The sequence below is a fragment of the Sylvia atricapilla genome, chromosome 2 (assembly GCF_009819655.1).
Source record: "Sylvia atricapilla isolate bSylAtr1 chromosome 2, bSylAtr1.pri, whole genome shotgun sequence".
Lineage (NCBI taxonomy): Eukaryota > Metazoa > Chordata > Aves > Passeriformes > Sylviidae > Sylvia > Sylvia atricapilla.
In genome coordinates, this window is record NC_089141.1 from 23,390,778 (window position 1) to 23,406,961 (window position 16,184).

A 16,184-nucleotide genomic window follows, 5' to 3' on the forward strand; every position below is an offset into this window, starting at 1 on the left:
CCCATTACCCTTCCCAAGCCCGTTATTTATTTGGCTGGGTTTTGCATCAGCAGAATGAAGAACAACAAGTACAACCACCTGTGTTTTTGCCAGAGACATGTTCAAGGCAGCAGTAATGGTAACCATGACTTTTGGCAAACTTGTTCTGGAATGAGAGAGGGAGGGGAAGGTGAGAGACATTCCTTTTCTGTCATGTTCCTCAGCCTTAGCTGTTCTCAGATAATCACAGGCCAATTTATATATATATATATATATAAATATATATATATATATATGTGCTTGACTTTGCTCCATCTTAATAGGACTGACTATGTGAAAAATCCAGAGTGCCCAAGGAAATGGAATATTCTCCCCACTTTTCATGTCATCCACAGTGTCTTGCAGAGTAGCCAACACTTACACTTCTGTTTCCAAAAATAATCTCAAGCTGAATAAAACAAAAATAGATCCAACCCGGACCACTGGATTTTTCCCATGCTGCATAATTAAATGAAAACATTAAATTAATTTACTTTCTTTTTCTATTCTGTACATTCTTCTTATACTTATGTTCGAGCAGTGATCCAGCAATCCTTGTATATTTTACGTCCTTCCAACTTGCCCATCCTCTTTAAAGTTCAAGTACCTCTATGAGTGACTCACTCATCCACCCTTTTGAGAGTATAATAATAGAAATTCTTTAAAGCTTTTTGTTTTCAGCACAACGACATTCCGATATGATCTAAGAATCACAGAGACACCCTCCGGTCCCAGGAGGACTGACTGGGGAACAGGTTTGGCTAGAAAAAAAAGTTTTCCTCATGTGATGGGCACCCCACCAATCACACAGCACGTTCCTCAAGCAACCTGGGCTCTTTAAAGAGCAGCGGAGGTGGGAGAAAGGGGCTTTTTCAGCTTTGCAGGTGGGTTGGGATTTCTGCTGGGGAGCCTCACAAGAAGAGAGCGGTGAGTGCCTTGCTTTGGTCATGGTCTTCCTCTTAAGGAGGCATGTGAGCCATAAGTGTGTATTAGGAGAAAAGACAGCTCTTATGTTTCATGTTTTTTATTTTAGTCCCTTGACTGTGTTTGGTGTGTGGGAGTCTGGTACCTGGATAAGGTTAACTGCAGGAAATTGTTAATTATTTCATTTTTCTTGCCTCAGGCTGTGTCTTTTCTATGGCTCTTTTAATTAGTTTCATATTTTTTCTCCTAAAGACTGGGGAGGAGGGAATGGAAAAACTAAATCTGTTGTAAATCTGAGTGTTTAAAAAAAAAAGAAAAATTGTTGTAGAGGAAGAAGAATCTTGTAGCTCCCCCTCACTTGTGAAAATAGGAAAGTTAAAAACATCCCTCTTGTTTTGGCTGTGCTGAACTAATAAAGGAGAGAGGAAAAACCTACCTCCCAGCTCTACTTCTGAGGTAATTATGCTTGACGATGATTTACCAGCCACACCACTGTTCATACAGGCTTCATTTCATAGCAAACTCTTCAAAATGAAACTTAATTAGTCTGTGACCCCTGCTTGATGCTGAGCTATGTTTTTGCTGTATTTTTCTCCCCTGATAGCACAAAATAACTGTCTGCCTCTTCCATTTCTGAGTGTGGTTGATTCCTAGCACACAAGTAGTTTTCTGTCAGAGGTGGCTGCATTTCAGGAGAGGTGGAGAATTGGGGAAAGTCTAGCAGGGCAGGAGGAGTGCATGGGTTTGTGTCCACTGGAGATGTTTGCTTTAAAATAAGTAAACAAATGATGAACTGACATTTGTAAAGCGTTCAGCTTCTTACAGTGGAGGTCAAGCGATTCATCATTAACATATTAAGTTACATCCTCTTAAAAACTCTGTAATTCTCAAGGTGTCCCAAGCACTTGGAAAATACCTTATTTTTAAGCCTCTTAGGGGCTAAATTTTCCATTATAACCAATTAAAAAAACCCCTAAAGTAAGTTTATTGCTTGATGCATGGGGGTCCGCAGGAGGTGTGGGTGTGGGCAGGTCTGTGGCTCACGGAGGCTTCCCACGGCACCGGCACCGGCCTTGGCACAGCATCTCTGGCAGCGGTTCCGCCTGGATGACTTCTCTCCATCAGCACCCCAGGGCTAGCCCGGGCATCTTGCTCCTGCCTGTAGGAACATGCTCTCCAGCTGGGCTGGGACAGGAGGGGTGGTGCCCAGGCTTCCTCCCGGCGGGGCTGCAGGGACCAGGATCCTGCTGCCGAGCGGCCGCGTTTGCTCAGCTGCGCTCGAGTGGTGCAGAGCCCGTGAGTCATTAAACAAACGCATCCTTTGTTCATGCCTCTTCGCACCAGGGCATGAGAATGCGACGCCCTGGGCAGGGACGCTGAAGGAAAGGCAGGTAGCAAGGGGTGATGTGAAGCCCCTGCAAGCCCCGCCACCATGCTGAGAAACCTCCAGGGGCAGGCTGTAGAAGCAAATGGTGCTCACAGGGATGTTTTTTGGGACATCCTTTGTCACAGTGCTTGACAACTAGCACAAAATGCAAGGCCAATCAAAATGCCGCCTGGGTCTGTGTTGGGCAATGCCAAATGAATTCTTATCCATTGGCTTTTTTTGGCTAGAGATGGAGTAGCGGTAGGTTAAGAAGGGGGAATTCAGCTGTAAGGCCACTGAAATCCTGTCCCTGCCTATAAAAACAGGGTGTGGAGGCTTCAAAAGACTGACCAGTGCAGTGTGTGTGAGGAGTGCACAACAGACCCTAAATCTCATTTGAATCCAGGAATTGTTGCCAGAGGAGCATCCTTTCAAAGCCTGTATGAGGTTATCACCTAAAATACAAGGGCAGAAGCCAACCTCTGCAGAAAAGGGCTTCCTTTTCATCTCCCACAGTTATGCTAAGGGTCTCAGAGATACTGAGAGTAAAGGAAGCAAAGGGAGGTCAAGAAAGCTTCAAGGGCATGGAAATAATACATTGTGTACAGTTTGTGGAGTACCAGGGAGAGGCCAGGATACCACTTTTCCTGGGCTCTGGCAGGCTCAGCTGGACCCCCATGAGTGTAAGTACCAGAAGTACTGGTTGTGAACAGAATGTCAGGAGGGGTAAGAAGTATGTGGCTCAGGAGGGACACAGGAGTTTTTGGTACAATGAGAGCAATAGACACCTTTCCAAAGCTGCTTAGAGCATGAAACAAAATCTGTGGCTGTGATAATTGAATACCTCAGGCCTAGATAGGTCACACATAAATTGCAAGGTTTCTAGGATGTGCCTAGGAACACCAGGTCAAGGTTGAAATTCCAGGACCTGGCTGCCTTCTTATGTGGAACTTTTGGATAATGGTTGCAGCTGAAACTCCACTTTCCTCGGGGGTTTCCCCAAAGTCCCAGGAAACTGCATTTGGGTCATAAAATTAATTTTAAGAAGCCCAAGAAGCTCCTCTACCTCCAAAGCATTTGTGTCTGCAGGCAGAGACTGCTGGCCTGGGGGTTGGGAGGAGGGCCGCCCACCCCTCTCACACCTGGGGGTGCCTATGAGGCACATCTGTGCACAGCCTGCCTCGGGCACACCAGCCAAGTTTGCCCCATGCCTGTGCCAAGTGCTGTGCAATTCTTGTGTTCTTGCTGAATGCAGCTCATCTCTGAGGAATGAGGAGCAGGTGGGGAGCTCCTGATCTCCCATAGCTTCTCCTCTGGGACATGCTGGAGGGTTGGTTCTCCAGCTGCCCAGCTGTTGTCATGGTCTTGGAGCACCTGGCTGGTCTCTCATCCCTGATGGCGATACTGGACCATCTGCAGAGGAGAAGAGGTCAGACAAGGGGCTGACCCATGTGGCACAGGTTAATAAAGTGGACACCAAGAAATTAATTCTTTTGGCACCAATCGCTTGGAAGCAGAGGGATAATTCATAGAAATATGACAATGCTGGGGATTTTTAGGTCTAGAGTAAATCCTTTTTTCCTTCCCTTTTCCTCTCTGCTTCCCCCTGCACTGCAATCCCATTGAACTTAGTTAAGATACTGCAGAACCTTAGGTTGCCTGGAGACTAGCCATTTTCCAGGTGATACCTGTGGTGGTGACTATGTCCAGCTTTCCTCACAACCACAGTTGCCCACTGGACATAGGAGTCTCCCAAGAGAAAGGGCTTGCATTCTCCAGCTAGAGTGACTGCAATAATACCTGCCCAAGGGGAGATAGGAGTGACCCAGGTTCTGCCTGCCAAAGGGGAGAAGAAAGCCAGCTGGATGGATAGCCCATGTACAAGGTGTGAGTGCTGCTGTTACACTGAACAGGGTAACACACTCAGTCTTGCTTTATGCACTGCAACTGGAGCAGACCCACTTTTCCATGTAGCAGTCAGAGTTCAAGTGCCTGTGTTCAAGCAGGAAGGATTTCCTTGCTTTCTGGACTTCTGCCTGGCTTATGATGTCCCTTAGATGGCAGTAACTAGGGGTTTTTTTAACATCTCTGGAGCTTGCAGCACAGAGGTCCATGAGCCAGGCAGTGGTCTCTCCAGATTTCAGATGAGTGGAGGACCAGGATTCATCTTAGCTTTGGCAGACTCAGCAGTGTTGCATTATAGAACATATGGCTGAGCATTGCTTAGCCTCAGATTTGACCTGCAAGACAGCCCCTGGACACCCTGGCTGGTCGGGAAGTTTGGCAGGGACAGAGATTCAGGTTGACCTCATGAGCTTGCCATTTTCAAATACAGAGCCATACAGTTTCATGAATACTGGGTCTGGCCTCCAAACACCTGGCTGGGGCTAAAAATGTCTTCTCAACTTAAAAATAATGGCCACATATTATTAAAAAATTCCTATACCTACTATAGTACAGAAATACTTAGGCACTCTGCGGATATAATGGAGATATCTGCATGCCTAACCCTCAAACCACAGCAGAAAGAGTGTCAGGAAGTGCCTGGCTTTCATCTGTCACTGTTAGAAGTCCTGCATACCCCAAAAAGGGCAGCTGCTGAGGAGGCAGGAGGTGGCATTGTTAGAGAGGTCTCACAATGCTCTGTTCCTCAGAAAGCTCCCCTTCATTGACAGCTCTGTCTGTTCATATTTCCCAACTGCTTCTTTGAGGAATTGTGAAATCAGTGGCCCAAGAGGCACAAATACAGGTATTCTGGCGGGAGAAGGACGTTCAAGCAGTTTTTCCTGTTGTCTGCTCAAGCTGGGATCACTGCAGTCTCCCTTTCCTGATTTATATTTTCTTAACCACCTGTTAAATTCAGTTGTCTCAAGATGGGGGGGTTTTCCCCCTTACCCTCTCCATACACATGTGCTCCATCCCTTTGAAAGAAAATCTTGGTGGACTTTGGTGTCTAAGCTTCTTTCTCCAAGAGGTCTCACACCTCTGACTGATGTCTTTATGCTGCTTTCTCTGGAAGGGAATGAATTTGAGGCAGGACACCTGACTCTAGACTGCAGGATATAGCATTCTCAAGAATTCAGTCGGAATGCTACTTGGCCTGGCTCCCATGAGCCAACTGCAACCTGAGCTGGCCTCTCCCTCCTTCCCTTCCTCCCTCACACCTGACTTGGGGGACACCACTCCCATTCCCAGCAGGGGTGGGAGATGAGGCTACTCTTGGCAGTGCCCTGTGCTGTAGATGTGTGTGGGATACAGCTGGAGCACCAGGGTTACCAGTTCAGTCCCATGGTGGTGCTGGTCAAAATGGCTTAGAGCAGCATGCCCTGGAGGAACGCTGGCTCCTTTGGAATAGGGGTGAGGTGAGAGTGCTGAACTTGTCTCCATCCAGATGCTGTTTCTGACCACGTAGAAATGATACACCATGAGCTGAGGTTGTTGTGGGTGCTGGTGTGATGATGAAAATCCTACCCAAAAGGGAGCTGAAGACAACAGCTGCCCCCAAAGTGGTCCCAGTCTTCTGTAGCTCAAGTATCAGGGAGAGTTTTCATTTACTAGATTAATACCTGGGGACGTCTCCTCTGAAACCACTATAAAGCAAGGGTTGGGAGGTATACAGACAATCTGGCAAATTCTGTCTGTCCTCCTCATGGAAATTTTGTGTTTCTGAGCGGAGCATATTGTACTGGTGATTTAATTGAAGATTGTGTTTGGGTTTTTTTCTAGGTTGCATGCAGAATTAAAGATGGCAAAAAGTGATGATTGCATACACATCTTGCAGGGTCTGTTAGTCTTTGGGAATGTGGTCATTGGGGTAAGTGAAGTGGAACAAGTATGGGTGGAGGCTTCCTTCCAGTATGATGCTTCTTAAAACAGCAGTTCTCCCTCTTCACATGCGAAGTCCACACATAAATAGTGTGAAAGAAGAGGATAAATGAAAGTTATCCTAGATGATCATTTGGGTGGGAAAGGGACAGCAGGGGAAGATCCACAATACCAAAATGGGTGCTAGGAGAAAAAGCATTAGAATTGTCAGCAGGAGCAGACCAACATTTTTTCCCACCACATCCCTCCATAGTGATCAAATTCTTTCTTAGCGTCCTCAGCTCCTAGACCTGACCTCTCAGATCAAGGCTGGGTGAGATTTGAAAGCAAATCTTCTGAGAAGTCCCAATACAAGTGATTGTAAAGCTGGGCAGAGGAGGAGTTGGGTAGCTCCCACTTGGCAAGAATTTGAATGAAAGGAAAGCAGTCTACACCTGTTTCTGAATTTGCTATTTCTTTGGGGAACCTTGAACTAATGGTTTTCTTGTGCTTCCCAGATGTGCGGCATTGCCCTGACAGCAGAGTGTATCTACTTTGTGTCTAACCCCCATGGTGTCTACCCTCTGCTGAAAGCCACAGATAACGGTGACATCAATGCTGCTGCCTGGATTGGCATCTTTGTCGGCCTTGCACTCTTTGCTCTGTCTATCCTTGGTATCATTGGAGTCATTAAGGCCAGCAGGACCTTGCTACTGGTGGTAAGTGTAGCAAAATTTGCCTTCCTACTGCTGCCAAACTGAACAAACGCTGTCCTAATGTCCGTGGTCACCTTGGGAATCAACCAGTGAGCAAAGGCAGCTTTTATACTGGTAAGGAGCTGAAAGTTCTTCTTGATCATGGCTGTGGTGTCCCAGAGGGTGACTTCTGTGAAGACTCATGCACGAGAAGCTCCTCAGTCAGGCTGAGGGAATTAATGGAGGTAGCCACAGTGAAGGTTTGACTGGCTTAACCCTGACCTTGCCCTGAAGCAATGCAGGAGCACTTGTGCAATCACATATAGCTGGGATGTGGTTTAGATCCTGGTTTCTCCCCACCCCTTACTGCTTCTCAGCTGTCATACACTATTCACTTTAGGAGTTGATTAGCAGTGACTGCAGTACAAGGCATTAGTGAGTGTCAGAATAACAAATACGAGTGCAATCAAGAATATAAGGCATCAGCAGGCAGGCAGAAATTACAGGGGTGGGGACAGAGCTTTGGATAAGCCCAGGACAATGTTAAGATGTGGACAAATCTCTGTACAATGTCTTACTTAGTTGTTCAGTTCGGCAGTGGCAAAACTTAATTGGTACTTGCATTAATGAAGGGTAGAGATGAAAACTGAAATGAGCTCTCTCATTGGATTACTGTGGGGTTGCAGGGTGTCTCTTTTAGACAAGAGGCACTCAGAGATCTGAACTCTTGGGCCAGGGAATATGTCAGCAAACAGCTGAGGAAATAGAATTCCCTTACGTCTGAATTTTGGTGTCTTGGCTGAAACAGGTGAAGGCTCTGGTTTAGGATACATGAGAGGGTACGAGGGACAAAAGCTGGAGTGAGTGGGAAAAAAATGCCTTAAATCAGAGAAGACCAATATAAAATGTGGGAGGAGGAACAGATACCTGGGAGCTCCAAAGAAAATATATAAAATGTCAAAGGGATTATGCTGGAAAGGGAAAATAAAGAGTGAAAGAGATTATGAGAGGTGACCCTTGAAATCTGTTTTTGTGAAGGATCTTTGCTCACAGTATAAGAGTGTTCAGGAAATCTGATGATGAAAAATCAGGGTGATCTCAGTGATGCCCTAAGCTGCACTTTCCCTTTCCCCAACACACAATCTCTCCTACCAGGAGTGAACACTTCCTGCTGAAAAGCTTAGAGCTGGTAAGTGGAAGTGAAAGGAGGACACAACACAAGCATAGGTTGCCAATTAGACACAACAAAGAAAAGAAAAAAGTATTTTCTGTGGACACAGGGCAGCCTTAATGCGATGAGGATCTGATGAAATCTTGTCTGTGAGATGGACAGTCAATTCCAGTCATTCACCTTAAAGAAAGCAAATTGCAAACTGAAACAAGCACAGGGAAAGGCTACAAGAGCATTCAAGCTGGGTGGGAGGGAATATGATAGCCTTTGCATCATACAAGGTTTCCAGCTTAATCTTGAAAAAAATGTTGAACTGTTTCTCCAAGAACTAATTCTGCTCTCTTTCTCCCACAGTACATCATTCTGATGCTGATCACTTTTGCATTTGAAATGGCTTCTTGCATCACAGCAGCGACTCACCGAGACTCCGTGAGTATTTCTTGGCTCACAAATTCCTTTAGCTGTGCTGGGAAACACAAGTTCTAAGGCACATAGTCATCCTGTTCAGTGTAAAATCCTGCATCACACAGTAAATGTGATAATACAGTGTAAACTCACAGGACTACTGCTGAGCAGAGGGCAACCCCATGAGGAAAAAATTCGACATCATTATTGTAATTAAAGAAATAACTTTGTTCTTTCTAACACAGCTTTGTTATTTTTAACATTTTAAAATGTTTACAACCTTGTAGTTAAGGAAATAATAGCGTGGGTTAGTTGAATCATCAATACAGTGTTTAGTCTTTCAGCTACAGACTGATTAATCTATCATACACAGAGAAGACAAATCTTCAGCATTGCCCCAGGCAGTGTTACTGGTGAGGGAAAGATTACATGGATTATTGGAGATATTGTGGGGAGGAAAATTATTTGTGGTGCTTTAGTTCCAACATACCAAATGCAAATACCAAATAGCTTCTGCACAGCTCTTGCGATCTACATCCAGTAGTGCCTGCTTGAGATCTTCATCTTTGCTGCTCCTGCTCCTCAAATCCTGCACTTTATTCTCGTGTGTAAAACCAGAGAAGAAGCAACATTCCTGTTCTCCAGCAGGATGCTGAAACAAGAAAACAAATCCTCCCCAAATAACCCTCTATTTGCTTTACATGGCCACTTATTTACATAGTTTCTGCATTTTTCTGTTGTGTTGGTTTTTTTTTGTTTGGTTTTTTTTTTTTTTTTTTTTTTCTGTAGCTCACTCCAGATCTCTTCCTGAAGCAAATGCTGGACAGATATCAGAAGTCAGAGCCAGCCAATAACAGTGACAGTGAGGTCACAAAGGCATGGGATGAACTCATGCTTCAGGTAATAACACTGAAAAGTCACTAATTACTAAATGCTCTGCAAGCCTGGAATTTCAAGTCCTCCTTGGGGCTGCTGGATAAGAAAGAGGATGGCATCTGCCTTGAACCTTAAAGAAAGTTCTAACACACTCCCCCTTTAGCTCATTTATCAGACAGCAGACTGTCAATGGCAGGCACTTCAAGAATCTCTCCCATAAATCTGTGCCCAGTGCCCAAGCAGTGTCCTGACATGTGCAGGGCTGTGCCCTGGGCTCACAAAGACCCTTCCCTTCTCTGTCCCTGCAGAACCATTGCTGTGGGGTGACGGGCCCCTCCGACTGGCAGGAGTACCAGTCTGCCTTCCGCCTCACGCACAGCGACGCCGACTACCCCTGGCCACGGACGTGCTGCGTGCTGGACACACAAGGGCTCCCCGTCAGCCTCGACGGCTGCAAGCTGGGAGTGCCTGGCTACTATAACAGCAATGTAAGGTCCTCTCTGCTTTTTTCAGTTGGCACAGGGCAGTCAAAAGCGCCTTGCTGGAAGGGAAAGGGACCCTGAATAGCCTTTCTCCATCACTGTAAGCTACAGGTGTTCAAAAGCTTTCTGGAGGAGAAGGAATGCCTGTAGACTGCTGGCCATGATGCTAAACACAGGGCAGGAATTTTTTTTTAGGATAAAGGCTTTCCTGATGGAGAGAGAAATCTCCCAAGCCACTTGTAAGAAGTTACATTTCTAACATGATGGACAGTAGCTAAATCAAGCTTAGCCCAAAGATGAGTGTATATAACATGAGTGAGCAAATCAGCAGGTCTCCTCCTTAAGGAAGAACTTTTCAGTAGTCCATCATGTCCTATACACTAGGTTGCTGAGTCATGAGCATCAGCTTCTGCACTAGCTTGCATTTCTAGAAGGCATTCAAGCTCCCAAATTTGCCTGCAGCTTCTTGATTCTGGAGGTCAGTTCTGTGTCAACAGAATTGTGTTTGGTTATCTAACTGTACTTGGCAAGTGGATGGCACAGCAAGTTGTCCTTTATGTGTTTGAGATGGGTCTACTTTGTATTTGGAGCCAGAACCAGGTAGGTAATCTGCAAGTTGTCAATAAGCAGTGTAGATCTAGCTTGGATTTTTGAGACCCTCTGAGCTACCTAAATTGCAGTAGGAGAGGAGCATGCCCCCATGCCACCTCAGTCTCTCTCAGGGGTGAGTAGGTTTGTCACCCTGCAGTGCAGGCTCAGGGCTGGTGTTGAGTCATTCCCGGTTGTCTTTCAGGGTTGTTATGACGCTATTTCTGGGCCAGTGAACACACATGCCTGGGGTGTTGCCTGGTTTGGCTTTGCCATCCTCTGCTGGATTGTAAGTACTTAATATTTGCCTTTATTTCCTCTTCTCTTTTCTTGCTATTCCACACCCAGTTGGGTGGAGGTGGATGAAAGGACTGACGCATTCAAAATGTCCATGGATTATCGTCATTCATTCATCACAAATCTGCATGTAGCCTGCTCCACTCAGGGCTACATTTGCAAGTTCCCCTCTATTCTGGCTTCCAGAGGTGAGGAACTAGATAGCCTTCCATCCTGCCACGGCCTGCTGTGACCTGCTGCCATCTCAGCAATACAATGCAGCAAACACAACTTGCAGATGCTTCTTTGTGAAGGGCATTGGATCATCATGATAGATACACTCATACCAAATCTTCAAACTACAAACTGAGTTATTCAGTACTCAGGGTTCAGCAGCCTCATGGCAGATAACCCCAGTGAGATGAGTGATACAGTCAAATAGTTATAGCTGCACGTATCTTCTTTCTTTACTGTGTAGTTTCTGTGCAAAAAATAAAACTTTAAGCTTCCTCTGCCTGAACAGGCTTTGCTTTTCAAGAATTACTGTTGCTCTCTCCTACCAGTAGGACCAAATGGGGCTGGGAGAGAGGTGAAGAGCAGAAAATGGGGGGCAGAGAAACTTAATAGTGTTGTCATTTCAGTTCTGCGTCCTCCTTGGCACCATGTTCTACTGGAGTGGAATTGAGTACTGAAGGCCTGGTGTTCTCCGTGCTGTCCTGAAGAGCCATGTGAAACTGCATTTGTTTGTCTCCCACTCCATTCTCCTCAGGCCATGGAGGATTGACGTTTTCCCACTACCTCTCCCATACATACTTTTGCCCTTCCAAAAACTTGACACAAAGAACTGATGACTGCAGAAAGGAATCTTCTTGGCCCTGCTTTGCCCCTTGTTCTGCAGCCTTGATGCCTCCTGGCTGAGGCACAATCCTTCTTTCACTGTGCAAGAAATCCTGGAGCATAAGATGAGAAAAAAAGTGATCTGATTTGTTCTCTGATGACATCAGAAAAGAAAATGTCCGTATACACTTGCTCCAGGAAAATGTCTCTCTAAAATTAGTTTGAATTTAAATTATAATGCTTCAGCAAGGGCTATGTGAGCAAAACTGTAACCTCCTGTGACCAACAAGGACAGATGCTACAAGGGAGAAGACTGCAGACCTTTCTATTACATTTTACTGTTCAACTTCTCTTGCTGGTCTCTGTCACGCTTGCCTTAGAATAAGGCAGATTCTCTGAGCATTTTAGTGTGTCAGCAATAAAAACATGTCACAAATAAGAAGTCTGTTGCTAGTCAAGCCCAGTAAAAGGCTAGCTCACTCCTCAGCAATATGCTGCCTATATGTAAGCCTACCTCCTGTCCCTGATGAAACTACTGCATGTGCTCCTACCTTCAGAAGTGCCAGTCCAGGAAAAGCTCCACTTGCTAACAAGCAACTCCTTCAAAAAAACTGTTATGTACTTTGCACAAGATTTCATACGTCTACGGGCTAGAATTCGTGCAGAATACAAAGGGTTCTGTGCTGTAGTTGCCTTTGCAAAGGTGGCTCATGCTCCTGGTTTATTGTGCTTCTTGCTTCAGCTACCTGTGTGTAAATGGTCACACCCCCTGTGTCATTCCCCTTCCACATCCCTGGATCAGGTAGGACAAAAGGCAAATAATGGCAGTAAGTAACACTTGTGAGAAAATTGCAAGCAAGGAGCTAACTGAACCAAACCCAGTCCTTGCATCAGTGCTTGCAGTTTTCATTGAGTTCAATAAAGGCTGTTTACTTTGGCCAATACTGAGCTGGTGTCTTTCCTTGTGAATGCTTCAGTAGTTAAATGTTTTGTGAGAAATGTGCTCCTCTGTAGAGTGTTTTAAGGTGAAGCCTCTTCCAAAGATGTACTGGTTCAGGTCCTGATGTTTGCCATTTGACTTGATTCTTTGTTTTTGTATATTCACCGAAATACTAATTAAAAAGAGGTAGAGTTGAATTCTTTCTCTTCAAGATTGTGTCTTTGGGAAGGGTAAACAATAAAGGTCTGCATCTGGGACACGTGCGGCAGGGTAATGACAGGCTTCAACATCCTGTAACAGAGATGCTAAAGCACCAAGATGCAGTGTGTGCTACAGAAACTCAGCAGCCAAATAGTTCCTTGCCAGAGTGCTGGGGGAGAGGAGGAGGCAGATACAAGGGTGAAAAGTTTGAGGAAGAAATGGGTCCCTGCAACAGAGAAGGAGTTTTCTGTATGACTATGCCTTCAGAACTGACTGTCCTCAGGGATCAGCCACTCCACTGGTTCAGTGGTCTGGTGACTGTCTTGGAGACTCTGGACTCTTGAGAAATTCCATAAGGAGATTAGTCTACAGTACTTTTGTTGCGAGACTTGAGTCATGGATTGACCATGCAGTGTCAGTGGTTGGAGTTTGGTTTGGAGGGGGAGAGGGGGAGGTTTGGTGGCTGGGTAGGGTGTTTTTATGTTTATACTGCTGAAAGTTACAGTAATACCTAAATGTAAAGAAATCTAAAGAGAAATAGCATCTGCCACAGTTAGGGAGCAATGGCAAAGACTGGGTTTCTCTGCTACTTGCCAGAAACTGCAAATTCCTGCCAAGTGCAAGAGCAGAGAGGAGAGAAACGGGGCAGGAAGGACATGGCAGGCACAGAGACTCCGTCCTTGCTCAGCCAAATGCCTCCAATAACTCTTGGTCGTGGCAGCCATCCTGGATAGCTGCCCTCCTGCATAAGGACCTCTTGATTGGGTTTTTCTGAAACTCAAGCAGCTCTGCAAACGGGTGAAACAACTGGCTGTGGGACTTTCTAGAGGCCAGTAAAGCCTGCTGAATATGGATGTCACTGAACATTCTGCCTGCAGAAAACTGTAGGACCACAGAAGCAGGTAAGATCAAATATTATTTTCCTCCTTTGGTCTTTTGCTTCAGACCTTTCTGCTCCGTCTAAATGTGGTATGATTATAGAACTGCATTTAATATAGAGGAAAATGCAGGATTTCAAAGGAGAAGAGAAACTGAGAATACTTTAAATAGCATATTGCAGTATTAACTGCTCCAACCAGTTGCAAATGATACCATTGACTTATTACTTTAATGGCAGCTCAAGTCAATTCGGTTTGGGTTCTTCAAATTTGCTTTCTGCTTCTTAAGCCTTTCCCTCCCATTGCACTTTATGATTTGTGTGCTAAAAAAATAAATGCTGTGACCAAGTGATCCAGGCAATGGTGGATATGTGCAGAAGTGCCAAACATGGCACAGTGCATCCAGAAAAATGCAGCTTTATCTGCCTAAAGTAAGGGGGAAGGAGAGGATTGGACTGATGACAGAATTATGTTGATTAGGGTAATGAAAAGTCTTCCTAAAAAACCAGAAAAAGCTGGGCTTCTGAAGGTTGATTCCAGCCTCTGAAATTACCTGGGGTGGCAGGGAAAGGGTGAGGAGGGGATGGAGTCTGTGACAGGAACGGTGGTGAACAGACTTACGTGTCAGCTGAGACTTGTAAAAAAATCCTGGTCATTCTCAGCTGTTTGGATTGCCCCCTGAAGGCATGGATGTACATGGTCCTCAGAACAGGCAATATGCATGTGTGCATGAGAACTGCTGGACTAAGACATCCTGGTAAGACAGGATGAGAAAAAAATACTGCAGGTGAAAGTAATTTGGTTTGTTTGCAGATTTGATCTGTGTATTTATTCTCTGTAGGTGTGAATATTCACAGTTCTCTCTTGGCAATAAAAGCACACTTCACTTTTCCGATGGAGTTACCAAATGTATTTTTAGATTATTAATTTATTGCAATACTCCCAGCTCTGAAAAATCAAGAGCCTCACTGAGAAGCATCCTCTGTTCATAGCTGATGGAGTGGTGTGTCTTCTGATCCAAAAAGAATCTCACATCCTCAGCTGCTGCCCTCCCACACACAGAGAAATGTAACCTGGTGTTTTTCACACTGCTGAATGTTTGTTGCTGACAGCACTGAAGGTGTCTGTTCCTTCAGGCAATGGGGCAATGTGGGGCTGCCTTTGTATATTTTGTGCCTCAACCCTATTTTTCCAGCAAGTTTTTCTACCCCTTCCTCCTTTCCCCTCACTTCTTCTGTCTGAGACCTCTTTGCACAGACCCTTTCAGGCCCCGTTTTTCTTTACCTTGCTGGTTCATGAACCACATACAGTGGCCATTATGTGCCATACTTGCATCCAGCTTCCCACCTCACTGGGAAAACTAGGAACCAGGCTGACAGTGGTGTTCAGTATCTTCTGACTCGGGTGATTTATTCCCTTTCCTGCTCACTGCCCTGGCATCTTAGTTTTTCACATTCCTTACAACAGGGACTCATGCCAAGCAAATGTTTATCGGCACCAATGACCTAAAACTAGCTCATAAATGAATCCTCCTACTCCCAAGCCTTGGCAGCCCTGCCCTCCTTGGCAACTGGGGAAATCCCCTGCAACGTGTGGTATGCTGGGAACCTCCTGCAAGAGCTCTCCCTGTAATCTCAGGCATCTATCTTTAGGAGATCCTGCTTTGGGAGGAGTGGAATATGACTGCTGAGGGTTTATCCTCGACAGGAAAAAAGGTGAGGGTGTTTCTGATTTGCTCACGAGGTGAAATTACATCACAGGGTCATGTGCGGCTCTTGCACGATCACTAGTTGAGATAAACCCTGCAAGGGAGACAGGTGATGAGCAATGAGCTGCTCTGGTTACTCAGGGGTGTTCCTAACTGTGAGCAAATGCAGGACTTCTCTATTTTTCTCAAAGCAATGCTCACCTTCAGTAGGGTACTGTGGCTGCCACAGAGGCTGGAGACTAAAGCCAAATCACTTCAAAAAATCCCTGTAAATAACCAGCCTAGTCCTTTTACACTATCTGAGCCTTGATGTCTAAAGTAAATTATCTCATAGTGCAAAACAAATAAAGTAAAGCAGTTTGTGAGCACTTTTTTTTTTTCTGATTTATTCTTCCTGATTCCTATGAAGGAAGAGGGAAAGAAAATGTTACCTGATATTCTTCAGACTGGTTCAACTCAATCTTGTGGCTGTTGGGTGTTGGGGTTTTTTTGTTGTTGTCTTTTTGGGGTTTTTTGGTGGGGTTTTTTTCTGTTTTGGTTTTGCTTGTTTGTTTGTTTTTTGTTTTGTTGGGTTTCCCCTCCCCTTTTTGGGTTTTACTTATCTAGAAATTTCCTCTGTTGAATAATCATCATGTGTGTTATTCTCCTCTCTCCAGTTCTGGTTGTTCCCATGTTTGTGTGCCTTGTAGTTCTTTCTTAAGTCATTTCCTCTCACTGAATTCAAATAATTCCTGGTCTTTTCAGATAAGGGATTTGAATGACAGAGAAATGTACCCTCAGCAGTAGATGTGCTATGGAAGAAAACAGGTCCCATTTTGGGATGGATCCGGACCCGAATTGCAAACATAATTCCTAGGAGTTGTATAGGTTTGCAAAATGTAGCTCATCTAACACTGCAGTTTGCTAGTAAGACATACAAAAATACCTACCCTGTTTTATTATGGAGTGAGGCAAACATTCAAGTTTAACACTCACACTTGTGTCTAGCTTCTGAGGGCATCAGGATTTGGGCAGG

The 16,184-nt window shown here is 45.1% G+C and overlaps 1 protein-coding gene across 1 annotated transcript; it reads left to right on the forward strand.

Annotated features, from left to right (window-relative positions):
• Nucleotides 1-882: 882 nt before the first annotated feature.
• On the forward strand, nt 883-12,579 carry UPK1B (uroplakin 1B). The gene is made up of 8 exons (XM_066340984.1): nt 883-945; nt 6,035-6,122; nt 6,631-6,831; nt 8,333-8,407; nt 9,173-9,283; nt 9,568-9,747; nt 10,535-10,618; nt 11,247-12,579. The coding sequence occupies exons 2-8, from the start codon at nt 6,054-6,056 to the stop codon at nt 11,295-11,297; spliced, it is 771 nt and encodes a 256-aa protein (XP_066197081.1). The 5' UTR covers nt 883-945; nt 6,035-6,053; the 3' UTR covers nt 11,298-12,579.
• The last annotated feature ends 3,605 nt before the right edge of the window (nt 12,580-16,184 follow it).